The sequence below is a fragment of the Mobula hypostoma genome, chromosome 9 (genome assembly GCF_963921235.1).
Source record: "Mobula hypostoma chromosome 9, sMobHyp1.1, whole genome shotgun sequence".
NCBI classification, from domain to species: domain Eukaryota; kingdom Metazoa; phylum Chordata; class Chondrichthyes; order Myliobatiformes; family Myliobatidae; genus Mobula; species Mobula hypostoma.
Genome location: NC_086105.1, coordinates 685,290 through 704,660, shown reverse-complemented (window position 1 = coordinate 704,660; position 19,371 = coordinate 685,290). Strand labels below are relative to the sequence as shown.

General features: G+C 43.1%; 1 protein-coding gene across 3 annotated transcripts in view; it reads left to right on the top strand.

Moving 5' to 3' along the window:
- LOC134351437 (protein arginine N-methyltransferase 1-like) overlaps positions 1–19,371 on the top strand; it is a 135,755-nt gene that overhangs the window by 51,471 nt on the left and 64,913 nt on the right. For 2 of the 3 annotated variants that reach the window (XM_063057558.1, XM_063057556.1), the window contains exon 5: positions 19,133–19,275. In XM_063057558.1, coding sequence (XP_062913628.1) covers positions 19,133–19,275 — 143 coding nt within the window. The remainder of the gene's footprint in view (positions 1–19,132; positions 19,276–19,371) is intronic. The other variant, XM_063057557.1, reaches the window with a different exon arrangement.

Here is a 19,371-nt window from a genome sequence, read left to right as displayed (position 1 = left end):
GTAACATAAAAGAAGAAACCCCTTACACTTACAAAAGGTTCAAGAAACTAGGTACTGTTAGAGCTCTACAAGGTTGCTAGGAAGGAGCTTTAAGAATGAAATTAGAGCCAGAAGGGGCCATGAGAAGGACTTGGTGAGCAGGATTAAGGAAAATCCCAAGGCATTCTACAAGTATGTGAAGAGCAAGAGGATGAGTCGTGTGAGAAGAGGACCAATCAGGTGCGAGAGTGGAAACGTGTGCATGGAGTCGGAGGAGGTAGTGGAGGTACATAATGAATACTGTGCTTCAGTATTCACCTGGGAAAAAGACCTTGGCAATTGTGGGGATCACTTACAGCAGACTGAAATGCTTGAGCATGTGGACATTAAGAAAGAGGATGTGCTGGAGCTTTTGAAGAGCATTAAGTTAGATAAGTCACCATGACTGGATGAAGTGTATCCGAGGCCACTGTGGGAAGCAAGGGAGGAGATTGCTGAGTCTCTGGCAATGATCGTTGCTTCATCAATAGGGATGGGAAAGGTCGGAGGATTGGAGGGCTGCAGATGTTGTTCCCTTGTTCAAGAAAAGGAGTAGAGATAACCCAGGAAATTATAGACCCGTGAGTCTTACTTCAGTGGTGGGCAAGTTGTTGGAGAAGATCATGAGAGGTAGGATTTATGAGCATTTGGAGAGACATAATCTGATTAGGGATAGTCAGCACTGCTCTGTCAGAGGCAGGCTGTGCCTCACGAGCCTGAGTGAATTCTTTCAGGATGTAACAAGGCACATTGATGAAGGTAGAGCAGTAGATGTAGTGTATATGGATTTTGCTAAGGCATTTGATAAGGTTCCCCATGCCAGGCTCCTTCAGAAAGTAAGGATGCATGGGATCCATTGCTTTGTTGATCCAGATTGGCTTGCTAACAGAAGGCAAAGGATGGTTGTAGATGGTTCGTATTCTGCATGCAGGTCAGTGACCAGTGGTATTCCGCAGAGATCTGTGCTGGAACACTTCCTCTTTGTCAGTTTTATAAATAGCCTGGATGAAGAAGTAGAAGGGTGGTTTGCTGTTTGCTGATAACACAAAGGTTGGGTGTGTTGTGGATAGTCGGGAGGGCTGTCAGAGGTTACAGCGGCACATCAGTAGGATGAGGAACTGGGCTGAGAAGTGGCAGATGGAGTTCAACCCCAAAAAGTGTGAAGTGGTTCTTTTTGGTAGGTCCAATTTGAATACAGAATATAATACAAATGATAACAATCTTGGCAGTGTGGAGGATCTGAGAGATCCTGAGGTCTGTGTCCTTAGGACACTCAAAGCCGCTGCGCAGGTTGACAGTGTTGTTAAGAAGGCGTATGGTGTGTTGGCATTCATCAACCATGGGATTGAGTTCAAGAGCCCTGAGGTAATGTTACAACTATATAAGACCTTAGTCAGATCCCACTTGGAGTACTGTGCCCAGTTCTGGTCACCTCACTACAGGAAGGATGTGGATACTATAGAGAGAGTGCAGGGGAGATTTACAAGGATGTTGCCTGGATTGGAGGGCATACCTTATGAGAATAGGTTGAGTGTACTTGGCCTTTTCTCCTTGGAGTGACAAAGGATGAGTTGTGACCTGTTAGAGGTGAATAAGATGATGAGAGGCATTGATCGTGTGGATAGCCAGAGGCTTTTTCCCAGGACTGAAATGGCTAACATGAGGGGGCATAGTTTTAAGGTTCTTGGAAATAGGTACCAAGGGGATGTCAGGGTAAATTTTTCACACAGAGAGTGGTGGGTGTGTGGAACGCACTGCCGGTGGCGGTGGTGGAAGCAGATACAACAGGGTCTTTAAAGAGCCTCTTAGGTAGGTACTTGGAGATTAGAAAAATAGAGCGCTATGCGCTAGGGAAATTCTAGGCAGTTTCTAGAGTAGGTTACATGGCTGGCACAACATTGTGGACTGAAGGGCCTGTGATGTACTGTAAATTTCTATGTTCTATTTTCTATGAATTTGTTCCAGCACTCACTCATGGCTGATTTATGGAGATTAAGTAAGAATGTCGTCAAAGAGCAGCAAGGCAGAGGAGGAGAAGTGCCACTGATGCAGACTTTGTGAGCTGAGTGGTCTTCCCTCAGCTTTATCAGTTTAATAAATGGAGTTGGACCTTCTCTTTTGTTATGATGGAGGTGTACAAGATGATAAGAGGCATAGATTGAGTGGATAGACAGATTATTTTTCCCACAGAAGAGCTGGCTAATAACAAAGTGCATAATTTTAAGGTATTATCGGGAAGAAGGTATGTGTATGGGGTTGAGTGGGATCTGGAATCTGCCATGATGGAATGGCAGAGCAGACTTGATGGGCTGAATGGCCTAATTCTGTTCCTATGTTTTATAGTCTTATGGTCTGTGCTCCCTCCCCTCCATGTCCCTCCCCATCATGTCACTCCCAACCATGTAACTCCCCTCAATATCCTTCCCCTCCCTGTTCCTACCCTCAATGTAACTGCACTCCATTTACCTCCCTCCCTTTCCCTTCCCTCTACCACCCCTCCATGTACCTACATTCCATATCCCTCCCTCCATGTTCCTCTCCTCCATATCCCTCCCAGAAGACTATAAGACCATGACATAGGAGCATAATTAAGCCTTTGGCCCATCGAGTCTGCTCCGCCATTCAGTCATGGATGATCGTTTTTTCCCCTCCTCAGACCCACTCCCGGTCTTCTCCCTGTAACCTTTGATGCAATGACCAATCAAGAACCTATCAATCTCCGCATTAAATACCCCAATGACCTGGCCTCCACAGCAGCCTGTGGTAATAAATTCCACAAACTCACCACCCTCTGGCTAAATAAATTTCTCCACATCTGCTTTAAATGGATGCCCCTCTATTCTGAGGCTGTGACCTCTTGTCCTAGACTCCCCCACCATGGGAAACATCCTTTCCATATCTACTCTGTCTAGCTTTTCAACATTTGAAAGGATTCGATGAGATTACCCCCTCATCCTTCTAAATTCCAGTGAGTACAGACCCAGAGCTATCAAACGTTCCTCATATGATAACACTTTCATTCCTGGAATCATCCTTGTGAACCTCTTCTGGACCCTCTCCAATGCCAGCACATCTTTTCTGAGATGAGGAACCAAAACTGTTCACAATATTCAAGGTGAGGCCTCACCAGTGCCTTATAAAGCCTCAGCATCACATCTCTGCTCTTGAACTCTAGACCTCTTGAAATGAATGCTAACATTGGATTTGCCTTCCTTACCACCAACTCAACTTGCAAGTTAACCTTTAGGGTGTTCTGCATAAGTCCCTTTGCATCTCAGATTTTTGGATTTTCTCCCCATTTAGAAAATTGTTTGCACATTTATTTCTGCTACCAAAGTGCATGACCATGCATTTTCCATCATTGTATTTAATTTGCCACTTTCTTGCCCATTCTCCTAATCTGTCTTAAGTCCTTAGGCAGCCTACCTATCTGCCCCTCCACCAATATTCATATCATCTGCACACTTGGCAACAAAGCCTTCTATTCCATCATTTAAATCATTGATATATAGCATAAAAAAAGTGGCCCCAACACTGACCCCTGTGAAACACCACTAGGCACTGGCAGCCAACCAATCGTGGATCCTTTTATTCCCACTCGATGCCTTCTTTCTATCGGCCAATGCTCTAACCATTGCCAGTAACTTTCCTGTAATACTATGGGCTCTTAACTTGGTCAGCAGCCTCATGTGTGGCATCTTGTCAACGGCCTTCTGAAAGTCTAAATATACAACATCAGCTGCATCCACTTTATCTTGTTCTATGTCTCCAAGTACTCCACAACCTCATCCCTAACAATTGACTCCAACATCTTCCCAACCACTCAGGTTAAGCTAAATGGCCTATAATTTCCTTTCTGCTGCCTTCCTCCTTCCTAAAAGAGTGGAGTGACATTTGCAATTTTCTAGTCCTCTGGAACCATGCCAGAGTCCAGTGATTTTTGTAGGATCATTACTAATGCCTCTACAATCTCTACGGCTACCTCTTTCACAACCCTAGGGTGCAGTTCATCTGGTCTGGGTGACTTATGCACCTTTAGGCCTTTCAGCTTTTTGACCACTTTCTCCCTTGTAGTATTAACTACACTCACTTCTCTTCCCTCACAATTTTCAATATCTAGCACACTGCTGGTGTCTTCCAGAGTGAAGACTGATGCAAAATACTCATTTAGTTCATCTGCCATCTCCTTGTCCCCCGGTTATTATTTCTCCATCCTCATTTTCTAGCGGTCCTATATCCACTCTCATCCATCTTTTATTTTTATAAACTTGAAAAAGCTTTTACCATCCACATTGATATTGTTTTCTAGCTTGCTTTCATAGCTCGGCATCCACGTCACCGAGGACCTCACGTGGTCTGTAGACATCAGCTGCGTGGTGAAGAAGACACAACAGTGCCTCGTTCACCTCAGACAGTTGAGGAAGTTTGGTATGGGCCCCCAAATCCTATGAACTTTCTACAGGGGCACAATTGAGAGCATCCTGACTGGCTGCATCACTGCCTGGTATGGGAACTGTACCTCCCATAATCGCAGGACTCTGTAGAGAGTGGTGTGGACAGCCCAGTGCATCTGTAGTTGTGAACTTCCCATGATTCAGGACATTTACAAGGACAGGTGTGTAAAAAGGGCCCATAGGATCATTGGGGACCCGAGTCACCCCAACCACAATACATTCCAGCTGCTACCATCCAGGAAGCGGTACCGCAACATAAAAGCCAGGACCAACAGGCTCCGGGACAGCTTCTTCCACCAGGCTGGTGAACTCATGCTGATTTGAGTGTACTCTATATTACATTGATAGTTCTATTTATTATAAATTACTATGATTGCATATTGCACATTTAGATGGAGGCGTAATGTAAAGATTTTTACTTCTCATGTATGTGAAGGATGTAAGAAATAAAGTCAATTCAATTCAATTCAATATTTCATCTTTTCCCTCCTAATGATTCTTTTAGTTACTCTCTGTCGGGTTTTGAAAGCTTCCCAAACATCTCTTTCCACTAATTTTTGCTTTGTTGTATGCTCTCTCTTTTGTATTTACATTAGCTTTAACTTCTTTTGTCAGCTACGGTAGTACTAATTTGCCATTTGAGCATTCCTTTGTTTTTTGGAATACATCCATTCTGCACCTTCCTCATTTTTCCAAGAAACTCACGCCATAGCTGCTCTGCTGTCATCCCTGCCAGCATCACCTTCCAATTTGGCCTACTCCTTTCTCATATCACTGTAATTTCCTTTTACTCCATTGAAATACAAGCTATGTCAAACTTTACTTTCTCCCTATCAAATTTCAAGTTGAACTCAATCATATTGTGATCACTGGTTCCAACAGGTTCTTTTACTTTAATCTCCCTAATCACTTCCGGATCTTTACGTAACACCCAATCCAGTATAGCTGTTCTTGAGATCCATTTCCAACCTGATTTTCCCAATTGACCTCCATGTTGAAATCGCCCATGACTATCATAACATTGTCTTTTGATATGCCTTCTCTACTGTTGTAATAACCATATAACAATTACAGCATGGAAACAGGCCATCTCGGCCCTTCTAGTCCGTACCGAACTCTTACTCTCACCTAGTCCCACCGACCTGCACTCAGCCCACAACCCTCCATTACTTTCCTGTCCATGTAGCTGTTCAATATAACTTTAAAGGACAACATCGAACCTGCCTCAACCACTTCTGCTGGAAGCTCGTTCGACACAGCTACCACTCTCTGAGTAAAGAAGTTCCCCCTTATGTTACCCCTAAACTTTTGCCCTTTAACTCTCAACTCATGTCCTCTTGTTTGAATCTCCCCCACTCTCAATGGAAAAAGCCTATCTACGTCAACTCTATCTATCCCCCTCATCATTTTAAATACCTCTATCAAGTCCCTCCTCAACCTTCTTCGTTCCAAAGAATAAAGACCCAACTTGTTCACCTTTCTCTGTAACTTAGGTGATGAAACCCAGGTAACATTCCAGTAAATCTTCTCTGTACTCTCTCTATTTTGCTGACATCTTTCCTATAATTCGGTGACCAAAACTGTACACAGTACTCCAAATTTGGCCTCACGAATGCCTTGTACAATTTCAACATTACATCCCAACTCCTATACTCAATGCTCTGATTTATAGAGGCCAGCCAAAAGCTTTCTTCACCACCCTGTCCACATGAGATTCCACCTTCAGGGAAATATGCACCATTATTCCTAGATCCCTCTGTTCTACTGCATTCTTCAATGCCCTAGCATTTACCATGCATGTCCTATTTTGATTAGTCCTACCAAAATGTAGCACCTCACATTTATCAGCATTAAACTCCATCTGCCGTCTTTTAGCCCACTCTTCTAACCGGCTTTGAAAATCTACTTCGTTATCCACAACTCCACCTATCTTAGTATCATCTGCATAGTTACTCATCCAATTTACCATCCCATCATCAAGATCATTAATGTATATGACAAATAACATTGAACCCAGAACAGATCCCTGAGGCACACCACTAGTCACCGACTTCCAATCTGACAAACAGTTATCCACCACCACTCTCTGGCGTCTCCCATCCAGCCACTGCTGAATCCATTTTACTACTTCAATATTAATACCTAACGATTGAACCTTCCTAACCAACCTTCCGTGTGGGACCTTGTCTAAGGCCTTACTGAAGTCCATATAGACAACATCCACTGCATTACCCTTGTCAACTTTCCTACTAACCTCTTCAAACATTACCTTCCACGCACAAATCCATGTTGACTGTTCCTAATCAGACTCTGTCTATCCAGATAATTATATATACCATCCCTAAGAATACTTTCCATCAATTTACCCACCACTGACGTCAAACTCACAGGGCGATAATTGCTAGGTTTACTCTTAGAACCCTTTTTAAACAATGGAACAACATGAGCAATACGCCAATTCTCTGGCACCATCCACATTTCTAATGACATTTGAAATATTTCTGTCAGAGCCCCTGCTATTTCCACACTAACTTTCCTCAAGGTCCTAGGGAATATCCTGTCAGGACCCAGAGACTTAACCACTTTTATATTCCTTAAAAGCTCTAGTACTTCCTCTTCTTTAATCATCATAGTTTCCATAACTTCCTACCTGTTTCCTTTATCTTACCCAATTGAACATCCTTCTCCTTAGTGAATACCGAAGAAAAGAAATTGTTCAGAATCTCCGCCATCTCTTTTGGCTCCACACATAGCTGTCCACTCTGATTCTCTAAGGGACCAATTTTATCCCTCACTCTCCTTTTGCTATTAATATAACGGTGGAAACCCTTGGGATTTATTTTCACCTTACTTGCCAAAGCAACCTCAGACCTTCTTTTAGCTTTTCTAATTTCTTTTTTAAGATTCTTTTTTACATTCTTTATATTCCTCGAGCACCTCATTTACTGCATGCTGCCTATATTTATTGTAGATTTCTCTCTTTTTATGTACCAAGTTTCCAATATCCCTTGAAAACCATGGGTCTCTCAAACTTTTAACCTTTCCTTTCATCCTAACAGGAACATAAAGATTCTGTACTCTCAAAATTTCACCTTTAAATGACTTCCATTTCTCTATTACATTCTTCCCAAAAAACAAATTGTCCTAATCCACTCCTTCTAAATCCTTTCGCATCTCCTCAAAGTTAGCCCTTCTCCAATCAAAAATCTCAACCCTGGGTCCAGACTTATCCTTCTCCATAATTATATTGAAACTAATGGCATTGTGATCACTGGACCTGAAGCGCTCCCCAACACAAACCTCCGACACCTGACCTATCTCATTCCCTAACAGGAGATCCAACACTGCCCCTTCTCTAGTTGGTACCTCTATGTATTGCTGCAAAAAACTATCCTGCACACATTTTACAAACTCCAAACCATCCAGCCCTTTTACAGTATGGGCTTCCCAGTTTATGTGTGGAAAATTTAAATCTCCCACAATCACAACCTTATGCTTACTACAAATATAGAAACATAGAAACATAGAAAATAGGTGCAGGAGTAGGCCATTCGGCCCTTCGAGCCTGCACCGCCATTTATTATGATCATGGCTGATCATCCAACTCAGAAACCCGCCCCAGCCTTCCCTCCATACCCCCTGACCCCCGTAGCCACAAGGGCCATATCTAACTCCCTCTTAAACATAGCCAATGAACTGGCCTCAACAGCTTGCTGTGGCAGAGAATTCCACAGATTCACCACTCTCTGTGTGAAGAAGTTTTTCCTAATCTCGGTCCTAAAAGGCTTCCCCTCTATCCTCAAACTGTGACCCCTCGTTCTGGACTTCCCCAACATCGGGAACAATCTTCCTGCATCTAGCCTGTCCAATCCCTTTAGGATCTTATACGTTTCAATCAGATCCCCCCTCAATCTTCTAAATTCCAACGAGTACAAGCCCAGTTCACTCAGTCTTTCTTCATATGAAAGTCCTGCCATCCCAGGAATCAATCTGGTGAACCTTCTTTATACTCCCTCTATGGCAAAGATGTCTTTCCTCAGATTAGGGGACCAAAACTGCACACAATACTCCAGCAACATACATCAAAGTTGCTGGTGAACGCAGCAGGCCAAGCAGCATCTATAGGAAGAGGCGCAGTCGACGTTTCAGGCCGAGACCCTTCGTCACGAAGGGTCTCGGCCTGAAACGTCGACTGCGCCTCTTCCTATAGATGCTGCTTGGCCTGCTGCGTTCACCAGCAACTTTGATGTATGTTGCTTGAATTTCCAGCATCTGCAGAATTCCTGTTGTTTACAATACTCCAGGTGTGGTCTCACCAAGGCCTTGTACAACTGCAGTAGTACCTCCCTGCTCCTGTACTCGAATCCTCTCGCTATAAGTGCCAGCATACCATTCGCCTTTTTCACCGCCTGCTGTACCTGCATTCCCACTTTCAATGACTGGTGTATAATGACACCCAGGTCTCGTTGCACCTCCCCTTTTCCTAATCGGCCACCATTCAGATAATAATCTGTTTTCCTATTTTTGCCACCAAAGTGGATAACTTCACATTTATCCACATTAAATTGCATCTGCCATGAGTTTGCCCACTCACCCAACCTATCCAAGTCACCCTGCATCCTCTTAGCATCCTCCTCACTGCTAACACTGCCACCCAGCTTCGTGTCATCCGCAAACTTGGAGATGCTGCATTTAATTCCCTCATCCAAGTCATTAATATATATTGTAAACAACTGGGGTCCCAGCACTGAGCCTTGCGGTACCCCACTAGTCACCGCCTGCCTTTCTGAAAAGGTCCCGTTTATTCCCACTCTTTGCTTCCTGTCTGCTAACCAATTCTCTATCCACACCAATACCTTACCCCCAATACCGTGTGCTTTAAGTTTGCACACTAATCTCCTGTGTGGGACCTTGTCAAAAGCCTTTTGAAAATCCAAATATACCACATCCACTGGTTCTCCTTTATCCACTCTACTAGTTATATCCTCAAAAAATTCTATGAGATTCGTCAGACATGATTTTCCTTTCACAAATCCATGCTGACTTTGTCCGATCATTTCATCGCTTTCCAAATGTGCTGTTATCACATCCTTGATAACTGACTCCAGCAGTTTCCCCACCACCGACATTAGGCTAACCAGTCTATAATTCCCCGGTTTCTCTCTCCCTCCTTTTTTAAAAAGTGGGGTTACATTAGCCACCCTCCAATCCTCAGGAACTAGTCCAGAATCTAACGAGTTTTGAAAAATTATCACTAATGCATCCACTATTTCTTGGGCTACTTCCTTAAGCACTCTAGGATGCAGACCATCTGGCCCTGGGGATTTATCTGCCTTCATCCCCTTCAATTTACCTAACACCACTTCCCTACTAACATGTATTTCACTCAGTTCCTCCATCTCACTGGACCCTCTGTCCCTTACTATTTCTGGAAGATTATTTCTTTGGAATTGATACTATCCCTAATTTCTCTTGTCAGCCACGGGTGCACTACCTTCCTTGATTTATTCTTTTGCCAAACTGGGATGAACAATTGTTGTAGTTCATCCATGCAACCTTTAAATGCTTGCCATTGCATATCCACCGTCAATCCTTTAAGTGTCATTTGCCAGTCTATCTTAGCTAATTCACATCTCATACCTTCAAAGTTACCCTTCTTTAAGTTCAGAACCTTTGTTTCTGAATTAACTATGTCACTCTCCATGTTAATGAAGAATTCCACCATATTATGGTCACTCTTACCCAAGGGGCCTCTCACGACAAGATCGCTAATTAACCCTTCCTCATTGCTCAAAACCCAGTCCAGAATAGCCTGCTCTCTAGTTGGTTCCTCGACATGTTGGTTCAAAAAACCATCCCGCATACATTCCAAGAAATCCTCTTCCTCAGCACCTTTACCAATTTGGTTCGCCCAGTCTACATGTAGATTGAAGTCACCCATATCTGCTGTCTCCTTACAAATTTGCTCCTCCAATTCTCGCTCCCCATTTGGTGGTCTATAATACACCCCCATAAGAGTTACTACACCTTTCCCATTCCTCAATTCCACCCAAATAGCTTCCCTAGACGAGCCCTCTAATCTATCCTGCCAGAGCACCACTGTAATATTTTCTCTGACAAGCAATGCAACACCTTCCCCTCTTGTCCCTCAGATTTATATCACACCTGAAGCAATTAAATCCTGGAATATTTAGTTGCCAATCACACCCCTCCTGTAACCATGTTTCACTAATAGCTACCACATCATACATCCAGGTATCAATCCATGCTTTAAGCTCCTCCACCTTTCTTATAATGCTCCTAGCATTAAAATAAATGCATTTATGAAATTTTCCACCTCTTACTCTCTGTTTATCTGTGGCCAAATACCAGCTCCTGTATATAACTGCTATCAGGGTCCTTTTAACTTTGCAGTTCCTTAACTCAATCCACAGGGATCCAACATCTTTTGATCCTATGTCACATCTTTCTACTGAGTTGATTCCATTCTCTACCAGCAGAGCCATGCTATCCATCTGCCTACCTTCCTATCCCTCTGATACAATGTGTAACTTTGGACATCCAGCTCTCCATTGCAACCATCCTTCAGCCACAATTCAATGGCTATAACATCATGCCTGGCAATCTGTAATAGTGCAACAAGATCATCCATCTTATTTCTTATACTCCGTGCATTGAGATATAACACTTTGTGTACTATATTTGCTACCCTTTTTGATTCTGCAACCCTAATGCACTGAAACTCACCCTGCTGGCTGCAATTATGTCCTGAAATATGCCTACCCTTCCTAACAGTCTAACTGTGCACTATCTTTAATTTTTTACCATCTGACCTTTCCTGAGTCCCTTCACTCCGGTTCCCGCCCCCCTGCCAGGTTAAGCCCTCCCCAAAAGCATTAACAAACCTGCCCGCGAGAATATTGGTTTCTCTTGGGTTCAGGTGGTACCCATCACTTTTGAACAGGTCATACCTCCCCCAGAAGAGATTCCAAAGATTCAAGAACCTGAAAGACCTGCCCCTTGCACCAGTTTTTCAGCTACACATTAATATGCCAAGTCATCCTGTTTCTACCCTCACTGGCATGTGGCACAGGCAGCAAGTCGGAAATTACTACCTGGGACGTCCTGCCTCTCAGCTTTCCACCTAGCTCTCTAAATTCCCTTTTCAGGACCTTTTTGCTTTTCTTCCTATGTCATTGATACCACTATGTACCAAGACATCTGGCTGCTCCCCCTCCCTCTCCCTCCCCTCCATGTCCATCACCTCCATAAACCTCCCCTCAATATCCCTCCTCCCCATATCCCTCCAATGTATATCCCAACAATCCATAGCCCTCCAATCCATGCCCCTCCCTCCATGTCCCTCCAATCCATGTACCACCTCTCGATATCCCTCCCCTCCATGTCCCTCACATCTGCATTTCTTCCCCGTATCCCTCCCCTCCATGACACTCCCCCCCAATTCCACCCTCCCATTTGCCTCACCTACGTACAACTCTCCTCCATGTCCCTCACTTCAATATCCCTCCCCTCCATATACATCCAGAATCCTCCATTTACTCCCCTCCATAGATAGTGAAGTGTTCCTTCACTCTATATTGCTGCACTCTCTGCCCCCTTGATGTACCTACCCTCCATAACCCTCCTCTCAATATCCTTCCCCTCAATATCACTCTTACTCATATCCTTCCAATCCATATGCCTCCCCTCCATGTACCACCCCTCCATGTCTCCCCTCCATGTACCACCCTTCCATGTCTCCCCCTCCATGTACCTCCCCTCCATGTCTCCCCTCAATGTACCACCCCTCCATGTACCTCCCCTGCATGTACCTTCCCTCCATATCCTTTTCCTCATTGTCAGTCCAGACCATATCCCTCCCTTCCATGTCCCTCACCTCCACATTCCTCCTCCCATTTGCCTGAGCTGTGTGCAACTCCCCTCCATGTCCCTTCCCTCAATGACTGTCCACTCTATATCCCTCCCGTACATGTTTCTCCCTTCAAGGTATCTCTTCTCCATATCCCTCCCCTCAATGTCCCTGCCAATGATGTCCCCCTGCTCCATGTCCCTCCCCTCCATATCCCTCACTTCCACATCCCTCCATGTATCTCCCTCCATATCCTTCACTTCCACATCCCTCCATATCCTTCACTTCCACATCCCTCCATGTACCTCCCCTCCATTTCCCTCCCCTCATGTACCTACCCTCCATATCCCTCCACATACCTCCCCACCATGGACCTACCCTCCATATCCCTCCTCTCATTAACACTACCCTCAATACTCTTCTGCTCAAGGACACTCCCTTTCATTTCCCCCCTCCAAATGCTCCTACCCTCCATTTCCCTCTCTCAATAGCACTCCACTCAATATCATTTCCATGTCTATCCCCTCCTTGTCCCTCCCCTCCATATCCCTCTGTTCCATATCCTTCCATCTCACTCCCCTCCATGTCCCTTCCCTTCATGACACTCCCCTATTTCCCTTCCCTCCACGCAGCTCTCCTTCATCCCTCCCCTCAATATCCCTCCCTTCCATATACATCCCCTCTCATATCCACTCAATAACACTCCCTCAATATCCCTCCAATACCTGCAATCTATGACCCACCCCTCTAGGTCCATCCCCTCCATGTCTCTCCTCTCCATGTATCTTCCCCATTTACCTCCATTCCCTATATCTCCCCACCCTATCCCACTGCTCGGTGTCCCTCCCCTCCATGTCCCTCTTTTCCATGATCCCTCCATTTCCATCCCCTCCATGTACCCCTCCTCCATATATCTCCTCTCCATTTACCTCCCTCTCTTTACCTTCCCTTCATTTATCTCCCTTCCCTATCACTCTCCTTAATGCCACTGCCCACAATGCCCCTCCCCTCCATGTATCTCCCCACTATGTTCATCATTTCAATATCCTGCCACTCAATATCCCACCCTTTCATGTACCTCCCCTCCATATCACTCCCCTCAGTATCAATCTCCTCAATATCCTTCCTCTCCATGTCTGTCCCCTCCTTGTTCCTTCCCTCCATATCCCCCCCTCCAGGTCCCTCCCTTCCATTTCACTCCCCTCCATATTACTCCTCTCAATATCCTTCCCCTCCATGACATTCTCCTTCATTTCCCTCCCCTCAGTGTTCCTTCACTCCATATTGCTCCACTCTCTGCCCCCTTGATGTACCTACCCTCCATAACCCTCCTCTCAATATCCTTCCCCTCAATATCACTCTTACTCATATCCTTCCAATCCATATCCCTCCCCTCCATCTACCACCCCTCCATGTCTCCCCCTCCATTACCTCCCCTCCATGTCTCCACCCTTCCATATACCTCCCTTCCATGTCTCCCCCTCAATGTACCACCCCTCCATGTACCTCCCCTGCATGTACCTTCCCTCCATATCCTGTTCCTCAATGTCAGTCCAGACCATATCCCCTGTCTATCCAAATACTTGTAGATCCTATCTCTTAGTACTCCTTCCAATAATTTACCTACTACCGATGTCAAACTTACCGGCCTATAATTTCCCGGATTACTTTTAGAGCCTTTTTTAAACAACGGAACAACATGAGCTATCCTCCAATCCTCCGGCACCTCACCTGCAGATACTGACATTTTAAATATACCTGCTAGGGCCCCTGCAAATTCAACACTAGTCTCCTTCAAGGTCCGAGGGAATACCCTGTCAGGTCCTGGGGGTTTATCTACTCTGATTTGCCTCAAGATAGCAAGCACCTCCTGCTCCTCAATCTGTATAGGTTCCATGACATGTTTGCTTTATTTCCTTTCTTTCTTTTCAAATTCTTTTATTGTTATACAAAATAAATAACACGAGTACATTGAAGTGACAACACTTACAATGTCTCAAAAAAGACATTATCTTAAAGATTGAAAAAAAATTTGTGATAACAAAAAAAACCTACTAAGCAGAAAAAGTGAGGGAAAAAAAAACCCATTAGGTGTACAACCCTGGAGCCATGCGTCATACAAAAAGCTTCTAAAAATAAACATCAAACTGCCAGCAAGAAAAGAAAATATACCAAAAAATTTACAATTAGATCATGGAAAAAATCTATCAATTAGCTCAGACGATAATAACAAGCAAATGAACCCCATCTTTTCTCAAAATTAAATAAAGGTTCAAAGGTTCGACTTCTAATTTTCTCCAAACTGAGACATAGCATCACTTGAGAGAACCATTGTGACAAAGTGGGAGCTGATGTATCCTTCCACTTCAACAAAATGGCCCTCCTAGCTATCAATGTAACAAATGCAATAACATGTTGGTCAGACACAGAAATACCATGAATATTTTGAGGAATTATTCCAAAAAACACAGTTAATTTATTAGGTTGTAGATTAATTTTAAGTGCTTTAGAAATTTTTGAGAAAACTGACTTCCAGAACTGTTCCATTATAGATCAAGACCAAAACATATGTGTCAGTGTAGCTATCTCAGTTTTACATCTATCACAATAACTAATAACATAGAAAAGATTTTAGAAAGTCTCTCCTTCGTTAAATGATAACGATGTACAATTTTAAATTGAATCAATGAATGGCTAGTACAAATTGAAGAAGAGTTAACCAACTTCAAAATCTGCATCCAATCCTCAGTCATAAAAGTCAAATTGAGTTCCTTTTCCCAATCGTGTTTAATCTTAGATAAAAGATGCTTATCCATTGTAATAATAAATTATAAATTCTTCCAATAGAACCCTTGATCGAAGGATTCATACTCATAATAGTATCTAACAGGTCAGCCTCCAATATGTAAGGAAAATTACTTAAATATTTTTGTAAAAAATGTCTAACTTGAAGGTATTGCAGAAAGTGTGAGTATGAAAGAGAATATTTATCAATTAATTGTTCAAAAGACATCAATCTATCTTCTTTAAATAAATCCAAAAAAGAATTAATACCTTTATTTTTCCAAAGTAAAAAAATTGGATCACTCAAAGAAGGCTTAAAAAAGTTATTTCGATAAATTAAACTACAAAGTTTATATTTTTAAGATTAAAAAATTGTGGAACTGGAGCCAAATTTGTAAAGAATACTTAATCACAGGATATAGGTTTAAATTAGCAACTTTAGCTAATTGTATAGGTAAAGCAGCTCCCAATAACAAGGTTAAATAAAACTGTTCTATAACTTTCAGTTCCAGGTCTACCCAAATTGGCCGATCACTCTTATCAACCCAATATAACCAAAAAGACATGTATTGCACATTAAACAACAGGAATTCTGCAGATGCTGGAAATTCAAGCAACATACATCAAAGTTGCTGGTGAACGCAGCAGGCCAGGCAGCATCTGTAGGAAGAGGTGCAGTCGACGTTTCAGGCCGAGACCCTTCGTCAGGACGAAGTCTAGTCCTGACGAAGGGTCTCGGCCTGAAATGTCGACTGCACCTCTTCCTACAGATGCTGCCTGGCCTGCTGCGTTCACCAGCAACTTTGATGTATGTTGCATGTATTGCACATTAACAGCCCAATAATACATTCTTAGATTGGGCAAAGCAAGACCTCCATCCTTTCTCAATTTTTGTAAATGACATTTACTAATTCTTGGTCTTCTATTATTTCAAATAAAAGATAAAATAATAGAATCAATCTGATCAAAAAACTTCCTAGTCAAAAAAACAGGGATATTCTGAAATAAATATAAAGATTTTGGTAAAATCATCATTTTAACTTTATGAATACGACCAACAAGTGAAAATGTAAGTGGACTCCATCTACTAAATAAATACTTCATAGAGTCTACTAAAGGAACAAAGTTGGCTTTATAAAGATCCTTATATTTTTTAATAATTATAATACCTAAATATCTAAAAGAATCTATGACTTTAAAAGGAGTATTATCATATATAGAGAAAGAATCATTTAAAGGAAACAATTCACTTTTACTGAAATTTATTTTATATCCTGAAAAATCTCCAAATTCATTGAATAATTTTAGCAAGGCAGGAATAGATACATCAGGATTAGATATATAAACCAATAAATCGTCAGCGTAAAGAGAGATCTGATGCATGGTCTCATTCACAAAAATCCCATGGATATTTTTAGCCTCACGAAGAGCAATAGCAAGGGGTTCTAATATTAAATTAAACAACAAAGGACTTAATGGACAGCCTTGCCTTGTCCCCCTGTGAAAGCTGAAAAAAAGGAGAGCTACAATTGTTAGTGACAACAGTAGCAATAGGGGCTTTATATATCATTTTAATCCAATTATTAAAATTAGTACCAAAGCCAAATTTCTCTAAAATATCAAATAAATATTTCCGTTCAACTCGATCGAACGCTTTTTCAGCTTCCAAAGATACAACACATTGTTTGCTTTATTTCCATTGACTCCATGCCAGTTTCCTTAGTAAATACAGACGCAAAAAAACCCATTTAGGATCTCCCCTATTTCTTTTGGTTCCATACATAGACAAGCACTCTGATCTTCAAGAGGACCAATTTTATCCCTTACTATCCTTTTGCTCTTAATATACCTGTAAAAGCTCTTTGGATTATCCTTCACCTTGACTGCCAAAGCAACCTCATGTCTTCTTTTAGCCCTCCTGATTTCTTTTTTAAGTACTTTTTTGTACTTTTTATACTTCTCAAGCACCTTATTTACTCCCTGTTTCCTATACATGTCATACATCTCTCTCTTCTTCTTTATCAGAGTTCCAATATCCCTTGAGAACCAAGGTTCCTTATTCTTATTCACTTTGCCTTTAATCCTGACAGGAACATAACAAACTCTGCACTCTCAAAATTTCTCCTTGGAAGGCCTCCCACTTACCAATCACATCCTTGCCAGAGAACAACCTGTCCCAATCCACACTTTTTAGATCCTTTCTCATTTCTTCAAATTTGGCCTTTTTCCAGTTTAGAACCTCAACCTGAGGACCAGATCTATCTTTATCCATGATCAAGTTGAATCTAATGGTGTTATGATCACTGGAACCAAAGTGTTCCCCTTCACACACTTCCGTCACCTGTCCTCATATCCCTCCACTCCATGTACCTACCCTCCGTATCCTCCCCTCCATGCATCTCTGCTGCATGCACTGCCCTTCTGTGTCCCATCAATATCCCTCCAGACCATATCCCTCCCCCTTGTCCCTCCCTCCATATCCTCTTCATATCCCTCTCCTCAATATCGCTTTTCACCATTTACCTCCCCATCATGTACTCCCCCTCAATGCCCCTCCCCCTCCATGTACCTTCCTCCTTGTAACATCACACCATCTCCCTTTCCTCCATATCCCTCCCCTCCATTTTCCTCCTCTCCTTGTCCCTACCCTCCATGTCACTTCCCTCAGCGTCCATCCCTCCCTTAATGTTCCTCCCCTACATATCCCTCCGCTCCATATCCCTTGCCTCCATTTGCCTCTCCTCCATATCCCTTCCTTCCAGGTTCCTCACCTCCACATCCCTCCCTCCATTTCCCTGCCCTCCATTTCTCTCCCCTCCATCTACTTACCCTCCAAGTACCTCCCCTCTAGTTCATTCCCTTCCATGTCCCTCACCTCCACATCTCTTCCCTCAATGTATCTCCCCTCCATTTCCTTTCCTTCCAAGTACCTCCCAACTTCACGCCCCTCCATCACCCTTCTCTCAATAATATTCCCCTCAGTATCCTTCCCCATGACACTATCCTTCATTTCCCTCCTCTCAATGTTTGTCTGTTCCATATCTCTCCCCTTGATGTACCTCCCCTCCATGAACCTTCGCTCTAAGTCCCTCCTCTCCATGAACCTCCCCTCAACATTCCTCCCCTCCATGTATCTTCCCTCCCTTCAATGTCCCTCATCTCCCTGTCCCTTCCCTCCATATCACTCTCCTCTATTTACCTCCCCTCCATATTCCCCCTCCAGGAGCCTCCCCTCCATGTCTCCATATCATCCTTTGCTCTGCTACCATCGAGTCAATTCAGAAACGAACTTGCTAGATGCCCCTGAATTAAACCACTGACACTCTGCCTTTAGGCCTGCCCAACCAGGCTGCCCATTCTAGGCACCCAGCACCCACCACTATCTGTGTTTATAAAATGCTTGTCGTGCCCCCTTTACTGATATCTACACCAGGGGTTCCCAACCTTTCTTATGCCATGGACCAATACCATTAAACAAAGGGTCCGAGGATCTGATCTACATTACTCATACCTCTCATAGTTCTATATATTTATGTAATGTCACAGCTCGCTCTGTGAATGTCCGGAGAAATAGGAGCATCAGGCACCTGGTAGAAAGCTTCAGGGACATGATAGTCTAGTGATAAAATTGCTGAGCCATTCAAAGAACGTTCATATTTCACCATCAGAACTTCAGCTCAAATAACTAAACCTTCATTATGAAGTTTGAATCAGTAATGGGGGCAATGAAGTGTTGAGAGAAGTATATCTGTCATCTTTACCCATTCTGATGAGTGTGACTCTGAACCCCAGTATGTCGACCTTTTGAGTGCTATTCCATCCAGGGGTAATGAATGGCACCAATGGCTTGCTTGGAGTAAATGTAAAACATTATTATTTTTCAGTCTTCATACTCTTATGTTATAACTTTTGAGAATTTGAAGAAATACAGCATAAATGTTATTTTGGTTAAATATACCAGTGCAGCCTTTTCCAGTTAATCAGTGTTAATGGAATATTTTTTCAGTAATTGTAATTTTTAATGGTAAAGTGGAGGAAGTGCAGTTACCTGTGGATAAAGTGGACATCATTATCAGTGAGTGGATGGGCTACAGTCTCTTCTACGAGTCGATGCTGAACACGGTGATCTTTGCCCGAGACAAGTGGTTGGTATGTGCTTCTCCGTACATTTGCTCCTGTAATAAATATATCCTTAGTGCCAGAGGCTCAGATGGGGCAGAGCTGGTTGGTTGCATCCAGGGTGCA